The 12,023-nt window shown below is 33.3% G+C and overlaps 1 protein-coding gene across 2 annotated transcripts in view; it reads right to left on the bottom strand.

The window, feature by feature from the left end:
- LOC132700713 (centaurin-gamma-1A) overlaps positions 1–12,023 on the bottom strand; it is a 63,381-nt gene that overhangs the window by 19,551 nt on the left and 31,807 nt on the right. Inside the window, exon 1 of one of the 2 annotated variants that reach the window (XM_060668208.1) lies at positions 8,506–8,876. The exons of the other annotated variant lie outside the window; for it this stretch is intronic. Coding sequence (XP_060524191.1) covers positions 8,506–8,725 — 220 coding nt within the window. The 5' untranslated portion in view covers positions 8,726–8,876. Of the gene's footprint in view, positions 1–8,505; positions 8,877–12,023 lie in introns of those variants that run through there. 2 annotated transcript variants of the gene reach the window in all.

Raw genomic sequence — 12,023 nt, 5'->3', positions numbered from 1 at the left:
ATTACACTGAAGATTAACAAGTTACGCGGCTGTTTATATTTAGCGTATTCCTAGATTTAATTATTATGACTCTTTTTTTTTTTGACAAGATTTTTTCCAAGAATAACAGTAAACGCGTTCTTGGTAAGGTCAGCATGTCGTGGGTCTGCTGTAAGATAACTAAAATTTGTATAGACAACAAAAGTAGTAGAGATTAAGTATTTTTATTTGTTTATATTTGATGGGGGTTGTAGTGCTAGAGATTGGTTAAAATATGAGACCCTAAGTAATTCTAGTGGCAAGTTAGTTCCGAAATCTGCTTAAGAATTTACTTTCATCAATATTTTAGAATTCTGGAAACACATAAAGGCGTGTTTTAGTTAGTCGTTTCAGAGAACAAGAAAATAGGACAATTATGGGGTGATAAATAATAATAACACTTGAACACAACAATATAAATACCACTAACAATAACACAAAGATTTAATTTACAATTTGAAACGTCCAAAATTCAGCGCATCCGTGCATAGGTTTTGGCAATGGATTCTAGGAAATAAGATCTAAAAGTAAAAACATTCAATCTTTTGCTGTTTCATTGGATATGAAAAAATGCGCGAGAACGTCACTGCCGATTTTAAAATAGCGTCAAGTAGCAATTCCTGCGTCACAATTTTGCAAATGTCGACAGCGACGTTGATGAAAATGCCTGACGCAGGAAATTAGGCAGCAAATTTGAACGGTTGATTGACAAACCTACTTTACGCGTATCTGCAGAAATGGCCAAGGCAATCGACGTCGTAATTATGTTGAAAGCCGAATAAATACCTCGACTTCGTCGGTGGCAGGAAATTAACCGATTTAGTTAAGATTATAGAAAAATGCTAAGTGTTTTGCATCTCCATATCTAACTTGATTACTATAGAGTGAAGTATGTAGATATATACCATCTTCTTATATTTAAATGGAGCATTAAACTATAGAAAAACTAATTCTTTGATGTATCGCATGCTACTAATTTTTTTTTTGATAATTCTAAAAAAAACGCTTATGTATTAAGATATAAAAATAGTTACGTTTAATTGTTTTTTAAATAACAGTAACAGTAAAAATTTTAGAAGCACTTAAAAGTGCCGAATATAACATAAAACAGTTACTTTTTTCGTTTCTTTCACTTCACTTATAATTTTTGATCTACGAGGGATATCAAAAACGTAAAATAATAAAAAAAACATAACACCGTCTTATTAACAAAAATCTAAAAGATAATTAATAAAATATTAATGGAACTAATAGAAGTAGAACGGTGCAGATTACATCAATGTATCTTGAATAACAACGCAATTTTCTCATAAGGACACCTCGAAAAAATGGACACCGAGTGCTCAAATCCAAACCGTACCCAAGTTTATACATTAAATAGGTGTATTTGTATTTACAGCAGATGCGAACGTAATAAGGGGTATTTTGTAGAGCCATATGAAATCCCCGTAAGCTATGTTTAAAATAAAGAGAAGTGTTATCTTTGTGACAGATGGGTAGCAAACAGTTTTCTTTTTTCAGTAACAAGGTCGCATCAAAATTGCCCACCGCAACTTAAGTTGGGACATTTATGATCCGATCTTCACAATAACGCATATTATGCGTTATTATCGCGAATTCCGTTATCTGCATTCGCGACTAGTTCCATTACCTACCGGTTTCAACAAAATAGAAAGTGTGTTTGTTGGTTTGCGAACGAGCTGACAATATTTTATAGCTAAATAACTTTCTTCGCAAGAATAGTCTATTGGCAATGAACTTTAGAGATGTTTAAAAGGAAACGTTCTTATAATATACAACGACCGATTTCTAGTCTTAGGATTAGCACTTTTGGTAAATGAATTTTTGATTCTTAAAACGCAATTTTAAAAAGTAATAAGCCAAATGTTGCATGTTGTTGAATGGGAAACCAAAGAAGTCCTATATAGGCTCCCAGTTAAATATCAATTAAATAAACTACAGAAATGCCAATATTCGAAAACAAAATCAGAAAATTCCTAGGTACTTGCCGTAACAAGAATTATTAACAAGAATTTTGTCAATTTAAAGAAAAAAAAATTGGTTAAAATGTGAAATAATTGTGATTTGTGTAGGATGTGTAATTGTTTCAAACAAGCCACTTACCAAAAAGAAAATATATATATATATATATATATATATATATATATATATATATATATATATATATATATATATATATATATATATATATATATATATATATATTAAAAGTACGCCAGGTAAAATAATACCTGGTATTTATTTATTTAATTAAACAAACAAGCTCACTCAACAGACTGATTGTAACAGACGAATTATAAACACGAATTGAACAAAGCAGAACACTAACACAGTTTATTAGAAGTACGCAAAAAAAAACAGCACAATATAATAAAGGGTGATTCAATAAGGGTTTCCATATTAAAATAATAAAAAAAACTCGGAAGAATATAAAAATATACAAACATTTTTATTGGCCATTTAAATCTAGGGGAGTAAGATCACATGATCGAGGCGGCCAATTGATATCGCCGTGAGATAATCCGACCGGGAAACTTGCCCCGCAGTAATTGCATCGTTTCTCTGGATGTGTGACAAGTGGCTCCATCCTGTTGGAACCACAAATCTTCAATGTCCATACCTTCCAACTGCTCCCAGAAAAAATCAGATATTATGTTTCGATAGCGAACACCATTAACCGTAACAGCGTTCTCCGCATTATCCTCGAAAAAAAAAGGGCCAATTATTCCTCCGCACCAAAATGCGCGGCAGTCACTTTTTGAGGATGCATTGCTTTTTGGACAATCTCTCTTGGATTTTCTAATCCCCACATACGAGCATTGTGTTTGTTTACAAAGCCACCAACGTGAAAATGTGCCTCATCGCTAAAGATGATTTTCGTTGAAAAATGAACCCCTTGGTCTCGTATCGATTCTGCAAAAACGCGGCGCTGTTGATGATCTCGAGGTTTCAACTCCTGAGTTATTTGGACTTTATATGGGTGGAGATGCAAGTCTTTTGTTAAAATTCGCTGTGTAGTTGAATACGTAAGGCCCACTTGCTGCGATCGATGACGATCTTGGATCTTGGCAACACTTTCGCGAACAATGGCAATATTTTGATGTGACCGACCTGCACGAGCGCGTTGAGGGACTTTGAGGTTAGTTACAGATCCAGTTTGCTCAAATTTTTGAACCACATTCCAAATTGTCCTCTCAGAAGGTCGATTTTGTGCGCCGAAAAATTCACGTAGAGCCCGAAATGCATTTTTTCTTGATCGACCATTTTCATAATACACGTTGTTCAGTCGTATATTGCTCCATGACTAATTTTGTTTATGTTTTGACGCTAGAAATCTCATATGATAATAAACAAATACAGTGGCGTTTCAAAAATATTTCAGAATGTAATGTGGAAACTCTCATTGAATCACCCGTTATAATATAATCAAATGCTAAAAGCAAATAACAAAGTACGCGAAATAGTTAAGGGCGATCTCACTGAAAGGTAATAGAAATTATGTTTATAATAAGGTCTTTAAAGACATAATTTAGTATTAATATCCATATATTGTTATAAGAGTTACAAAATGTAAAGCGTTACAAAAAAATCTCAAAACTTCGAGCGATAATAATGTAAATTCTTATTATAAGTGATAATTAAGAGCTTCATATAGACACTCGATTTCATCCACGGCAGCACTGATCACAGAATGAAAACTGCAAATTTTCCGAAACCCCTAAATTTCTGAATGATTCTGCGAGGGCATCAAGCAATATTTTATATATTCGCTCTATTTGTGACTCAAGTCAGGGTCGCCCCTTATTTATTTGAGAGGTCGCTTTTCCCCGAAACGAAGTAAGTTTCCTTTTAAATTTTATCAAGCAATTCGTTTGTATCGGCCCGACAGCTGATCTATAATTCAAACAAAAATGGTCCGAATAGTGTTGCTCAGCTGGTGCCCTTGTATTTGCCTTTTGTTGGGATTCAATCGAATATAGGATGTTTCCTGCATAATAGGGAAAGATGAAGACGTATCTGATGCGGCTAGAATTTAGACCGTTTAAGCAAAAACCTTGATTCGTCGCGTTTCGAACGACCGATAGAATTCGTCTCGACGAATCAAGTTCGTTCGTTAAAATTGCATAATTGGAATTGAAACCATTGGTCTTACTCATCGTTACATTCGATCATAATGAAAAATACATATGACATAGTTATTAACGTCATCCGATTTTTCTAATGCCTAGCCTCGATTACTGCTGTAAGCATACGCACGTAAATGTAAATCCATGCAGAATAAAAATTTTTACAATGTTCAAACTTGATGAAGAAATATAATTTTGTATACAAACGACTAAGCGAAAGTTCATCTATTGCTGATGTGCTTATGTCAAAAAATCCTTATTTTATTCTTTTTTTAGCTAAAAAATCATGACATTATTCGTGACCCGTGGACAATGTAATAAAACCTTAAAACGTCGGCACAGCTACAAATTAGCTCCTACAGACAAATCTAGAAAAACCAAATATATTTACACCAATACGAAAAATATATAAACTTGTAGACTTTTAGAAATAGCAGGAATATTTTTGTAAAATTTTATCTAATGAGAGTATTTGTTTTATTTAGGTTTAGGTTTTTATTAGGTTTAGGATATTTTTCAATTATTGGTTTATATTATATACGTCTTGATCATGGCGATCCTTAATGAACCTCACATTAATTGACGTCCTCTTTCACCTAGCTTTTGGATTAAAAAAAATAATGACAAATTAAAGTTATTAAAAAATAATGATAGATTGATATTAAATTATAAAAATTATTCAAAATTACCATTTCCGTGATTTTTGGCTTTCCGTTTTGTAAATATGGACTTCTGATACTGAAATCTCTAGCGTCTTATAACAGTATATTATAAAAATTCTTCAATATTTCCTGGTATTCCCGTAATTTTTAGCTGTCAGTTTTAAAAATATGGCCTTCTGACACTGAGATCTTGAGCATCTTATAATAGTATATTATATATCGTGTTTACATGCTCCCTACTAAAAGATAATAAAATACAATGTTTTCAATTAAAAATTCATAAAGCATTACAACTTACTCAATGAATTGTCATATACATAAATAAATAATTAATTACTTCTGGACACCACAAAAAAATGTAGAGAGAAACAAGTGATAAAAAAGAGACAAGAAAGATGTACTTTGTATTTTTCTAATCAGTCATATTATATTCGTCATGATCATTGTGATCATGTGATCCTTAATGAACGTCACATTAATTGAAGTCTTTTTTAGCTAGCTTTTGAGTTACAAAATTATAGAAAATTTTAACTTTTTGAAAAATATTAACTGAATGATAAAACTGTAAAAATTATTCAAAATTCCCTGACATTCCCGTGATATTGTGGCTTTGTTTTGCAAATATGGACTTCTGACACTGCGGTCTCGAGCGTTTTACAACAGTATATTGTATCGTGTTTACATCTTCCCTACCAAAAAAATAATAATAAATAATAAAGATAATAAAATACAACGTTTTCAATTAAAATTCCATAAAGCATTACAACCAGTTCCGATACACCAAAGTCGTCATATTCTCTCTCTAAGGCTACTTAGTCGATGAATTGACACATAGACCGATAAATAATTAATTAGTTCTGAACATCACAAAAATATACAGAGGAACACGTCATAAAAAGGGAGACAAAAAAGACACACTTTATTTTTCTATTCATTCATATTATCTTGATCATAGTGATCCTTAATGAACGTCCTCTTTCGGCTTGCAGCAGGAATTCCGGTAATGTATAATACGTTATAATTTAAATGCTAAACTAGTTATTTCATAATTGTGCGCTTGATTTCAGCGCGATTTTCATGGCCGATTGATCCCTATATTTACCGAAGTTCTTCGCATTCGCGTTCGTTGAAACCGAGTATACGTTCGATGCTGTATAATATAGGATCTAGTAAGCGCGAAATGAGTTCAATTAATCGATTAACGCTATATTTGATCTAGTGAGCCGCGAAATTGACGAGAAAACGGTAAAGCGAATGTTTCCATCCAATTCCCGATAACACCTGCGATAAACTGAAAACGGTAAACCGTGTGTTACGCTATAGCTTTGTTTTGGTTTGGTTTGATTCCAAACGGTTCTGGGAATGCCGATGCTATGAAATGTGTATTAAAACGAAAAAAAGCCTTAGTTAACACGCCACCCCATTGAATTTTTCTTGACGTCAATCTAATACAATGCAAAACAAAAAGTGAAGGGCAGTAACTTGGGTTATTATTAATCAAACGGACACCAAAATAACAAGATTGCTTTCGAAAAATCGTCACTGGACGGGACAAATTCTTCGCAAGTAGCGCGAAGCAGTTTTTTATTTCCAAAAGAAGCCGCTTCTTGTCTTAGAGGAACGCATTGTTTTCTATCGTGCTCCTGCGGACGACTATGGAACTTTGACAAAATTGATGTAATTTCATTGTGAATACACCCTGTATAAAGTGCCTTTCAAGTCTCGCCGAAATTCAAAATCATAGCAAACTTAATATATACATTTGTACCAGTAATAGCGATCCACACTAATACTTTAAATATCTCGCGCACCCTGTCTAATACACAACTGTAAATCAAAAAATTTTATTTTTTGATTTATTTATTTTATTTTATGATACCGTGTAAACCAAATTATGCCATATTTTACAGTTTTTCATTTACGGAGATAAATTTACCCACAAAAAAGAAAATTTTCAGGATTTTTTAGAATTTTTGCCTAAAAACAACAGACTCTGTATATAATTAACAAAATGTTCGACGAAGAGGTTATAGCCCTAGATCTTCCACGTTTCCTGGTCCACCAATTTTTTCCATAGAGTATATGGTTTTCAAGAAAATAATTCTTTTTTGAAACTATGTAGTACCCCGTAATAGTGAATGACGTCATCGCGTCTACATTGAGTGTGAGAAATAGCGATTTTCATATTGATTTCCTTAGGCAGGGTAAGTGATGGACGAAAATCGTAAATACAAAAATTGTAGCTCTTGATGCAGCCTATAATACTTTATATACCAATTAGCCATATTTTCTAAAGATTTTGACTTACAGGAAATAATTTACTTTGGAAAAGAATAGTTTCAGAGTCTTTTAGATTTTTGTTTACAAGTGAAAAACCATGTGCATAATCAAAAAAACTTTTGGTAAATAAAGGTTATAGTATGGATCTTCCGCGTTTCCTTGTTAAAGAATTTTGCTAATCGGATTAATAGTTCTCGAAGAAATATATTTTTCCTGGGAGACGAAAATAACTCAAAAATTTCTTTCAATTTTTTTAAAAAAATACTTCGCGACATTCGATGGCGCCGAGTTTCAACAGTCTAAATGTGGGTGTAGACTTATAGCACGAAATAAATTGAACACCCTGTACAATAGTTGAAAATCTTAAATACAAAAGTTTTATCTATGCATACGGGCTATTTGAGCATGTAAAAGAAACTGACTATTGAAGCTCATCTTTAAAGTTAAGATCAATTACCATTATAGCGAGACCCCAATTTTTCAGTTTCTTGCGAATACCGGCCACACCCTGTATATTTTTAAAAATTATCAAGAATAAAGGTTTTATAGAATTTGACCTCGCGGATCATCTCGTTGAAAAATTTTTTTGATCGCACTAACGGTTTTCAAGAATTGATTTTTAATTTTTTAAAAATATATTCTAACTGATTGTATCTACCACCTTTACGGTAGTAGAAAGGAATGAACTTTTGACTACTATATTCATTTTTACTTTTTGGTTACATTTCAAGTAATATTTCGCGTAATTTGAACATTTTATTTTAACTTGTTTAACATTAACATAGAAATAAATAATAAATTTTATATATCAAAGAAATTACAAAAACTAGTTAGAAAACAAACCGTGAGCTCTAATAAACAAAATGTAACAATATAAATAAAAACAATAAAAATATGTAAATTTAATTAAAATTTTTAAGGGAACATGCAGTGAACTTTTGGACTGCTATATTCATTTGATCTTTAGCAATATTTCGTGTTATTTGAAAGGTTTGTTTTAACCTGTTTAACATTAAAGTGAAAATTTATTATAAATCATAAAAGTTTAACAATCTGTAGGTCCGCCAACTCGAAAAATATACCCCTAAAATCTGGGTTTTGAATTTTAGTTGATTTAAATTAAAGAATTACAAAAATCAATTGCAACGCAGACTGTGGTCTATAAAAAATAAAATTTAATATTATAAATAACAATAATAATAAAACGTAAATTTTAGTAGAAATCATTAGGTAAGAAAATTCGTAAAAAAAGCAACGCACGAAAATAAAGAATAAATTCTACACAGAATTTAATTTCTCAAAAATAAGAAGAGAATAAGAAAAAGAAAACGAAGAAAAATATAGGAACTTCGTTGCAAATTTAAAAGTCAAAATTTTAACATATTCCTCCTCCTTACCGGACTTCCTTTTCTCGTTAATCACGAACGACTTGCTGCGTTTAACCCGCAACGACCTACGCCTCAGCGACCTCAGAAAACTCTCCGGCATCTTCTGGAACTTAGGCGGTTCCATCGAATTTTTCTTGTCCGACAGGGTAAGCCAATTTTTCACCGCGCTCATCGAAATCCCCCGCGATTTTTTCGACGACGGCGTCGCGTCGTTTTTTATATCGACCATCGTTGGTCGTGGTCGCTTCCGTATTTAAATCCGACGACACGTAAACGTGTGGAAACTACATTATCCTGATGGTATCACGAAGAACGCGAGTCGAAACATTGTCGCGGCACGGGAACACATATCCACCCGGTATACGTTCTCGACTCTTCGGTTGCCGGTGGCACTTTGGGTTAGTCAGAAAAGCTTTCCATTGGGTCCCCGTGGTGTCGAGAGCGAACGCGTGTAGAATGTTGCGCGCGCACCTACGCAAACAGTTGTTTTTCTTGGAGCATGAGGAAACAACTCTTTTCCGCACGCGCTTTTTGGTTCATAAATTTGTACTTTTCAGCACTTTGTTGAATATTATATCAATATTTTCGTAGATCTAACAGTCTACCAAAAAAGTCTGCACATACTAAATTTTTCTAAGTGAAACATCCTTAGTCCAAATTTTTGAAAACTAAACACGAATTCCAACAAATATTTTTTGCACCTTGAATTTTATTATAAAGTAACGGTTATTTATAAGCGCTTTATAAGAAACCTTAGCGTTTATAACAGTTTTTATAAGTAAAACCATTGGTGTTACTAAAACGTCTAAAAAGGTTTTACAACGTTCTTAAAAACCTTATTATCACACTGTTACTCATGGGGTTTTATATCGCTTACTAACCGTTATAAATCTGAAAGCAGCTAACAAATATTCTGCAGTTACTATGAAACCTGAACTCCTACGCGCTAGGAACGCCCATCAAAGATGATGCTGTTGTCCCACTTCTTTCGTTGCAGGATTTTAGAACGCATGGTTATTTAATTCTAAACATATTTATAGAGAAACTAAGCACCAGAAGAAATAAATAAATAAATGAAAAAGTGAGGTTATGATTGCATAATTGACATTTGCGAATTGATCTAAATTCTTAAAAAAAGAACATCCCATTTTCAAATCTATACGATTAAAAAATGATCTGATGATTTTAAGTTCTTAACAAAGTTGCGTTTTACAGGGCTTCAGTTTTGGGAATGATAGAAAGTACTTGTGCCAAGTAAAATTACAAGGCGATGAAATAAAAAATATTGTATACAAATGATACAAAAAAAGGGGGTGTTTTTTGTTTGTGCTTTATGAACACTGCAGCTGTAATGGAAATTTCTTTCTTGTCGTTATGAAACTTATATCTGGTTTATAAAGGTAACAAATAAATGGGGAGTAAAAGTTATATGGGACTAAAATTTGGTTACCGTTACCTCTAGAAGATTTTCCATATAGGGGTTTTAAACTAGGTGGTCGGATTTTAACCGTAACCAAAAAACAAAAAAATGTTATTTGGGATCGTTCCCTTGGTAGGTTTAAGTAAACATGGTGACCACATTATCCATCTATAAAAGTAAAATGATCGTTCCCTTGGTAGGTTTAAGTAAACATGGTGACCACATTATCCATCTATAAAAGTAAAATTCCCTATACCACATGCTGACAATCACCTCCAAATTAAGACATGGGCGCTTTGACGCACACTCTTGTTCGCTCATCGGGTCTAAAAATATTAGATAATTTTTCCTTCGTCAGTGCATTTTTGCAAAATCCAATCGGTTCTTACGATTGTGCTCTGAAACGAAAAGCTTCCTTCCGACTATTCGATCATTGAACCCAACCCTTTGCAAACAATTTTGCACAGTTTGCGGGCCACCTTTGAGAAGTCCTTACATTTTTCTAAGGTTCCTTCATGGACAACCAGAACCGGAAGTGCAGCGCGTAATACGATAGGAAAGTTCAGCTTATATAACAATTGTAGGTCAACTAAATACAACTATTTTTAGAAAACCTAATTTGAGTGAAATTAAATTGAATACCGACAGCCTTCATATTTTGGATTTTCTTGACATGGAGGCCAAGGACATCAGCGTTTAACGAGCCTAAACCACGTTTTCCTTTTCAAATTTTGATTCAAATTTAAATAACATAACGTTTGAATCTACACACAGGCAATTAAATGCACTGTGTTAGGAGAAGTACGTTAACAAAATGGGTAAAATCACGGCCCAAATTTACATTTCGTGTCCAGATACAAAGAGCAGCGGAGGCACTATGGTAGATTATGAGAAATTTATATGCCAAAATTAGACACATTTGCTCATTCTAGATTGCGATTCCTCAACTACGCCAATGAACAACACCGGAGCAAAAAAATGACGCTGGCAAAACCTAGCATCGAGATCTGACAGTTAATTATATCTCTGGAGGTTCGATTCGTGACTCCAGTACCGCTTCGGACGGTGGAACGATTCAATTTTTGTCGTCGATGGATTAAACTTTTTTTTCACCGCTGTTCACAAGATGGTTTATCGGGGAGCCAATATTGTTTTGCTTATTTATCGACAATCGCACCCTTGTATGAAACTTGCATGACACTCTTGTTGGAGTAATTTTTCTCATTGTTTGTCGAGGCGGATCTGGATATTTTTATTTTTGGTTCACGGCAAAACAATAATTTTTATAGCTCATGTGCTTTAAAAAACAAAAACATTACAATATGAGAATATATATATATATATATATATATATATATATATATATATATATATATATATATATATATATATATATATATATATATATATATATACAATCAAAATCGTTGTACCTTTTTGGGTAAAATTGAACTCTAAACAAACATACTATAATAATATTACATTTTTTCAGATGCCGTGTTTTGATACATCGAACTAATTTCGTTTTCGCTAAAAATACTGGAAAAGTCGTTCTCATCTCTCGATACATAACTCATTATAGTGCCTACCGCGTCTTTGTAAGCCTCAAAAACTACCCATATATCAAGCAAAACCTACGGGAGGAAAAAGTTGTATCTACTTCTTTCCCTGGTCCAATTATTTTGAGATACGAGTTTCCCCTTCGATTTGCGCTCATTCGGAATAATTACACGCTTAGCGCGTTTTGGATTTCACGAGAGCCCGTTTCGCCTCCAATTAGAGAAAAGACGGACCTTCCTCCCCCGGATTATAATTTGATGTTGGTGACTCAGCGTATGCAGTCACGAATCGATAGTCCAAAGAAGGAATTAAATCCGCCGAGACGAGTCGCCAGCTGTCGTGGGTTGTGTTCCCTTTCGTTTGGTCACAGTGGCGCGTCGACACGTTAAAACCGATAGTGAAAAAATCAAATTTTAAAAAACACACACAAGCGACTCTCTTGTACGTAGGTATTTTAACGCCACATATCGAGCAATACACAAAATTTGACAGGATGGTAAAAATTGCATATCGTGCGAATAAAAAATAAATTAATAAATAATTTGAG

The sequence above is a fragment of the Cylas formicarius genome, unplaced genomic scaffold (assembly GCF_029955315.1).
Source record: "Cylas formicarius isolate icCylForm1 unplaced genomic scaffold, icCylForm1.1 PGA_scaffold_4__25_contigs__length_36172078, whole genome shotgun sequence".
NCBI classification, from domain to species: domain Eukaryota; kingdom Metazoa; phylum Arthropoda; class Insecta; order Coleoptera; family Brentidae; genus Cylas; species Cylas formicarius.
Note: the sequence above shows the minus strand (reverse complement) of the source record. Positions and strands in the feature narration are given on the sequence as shown.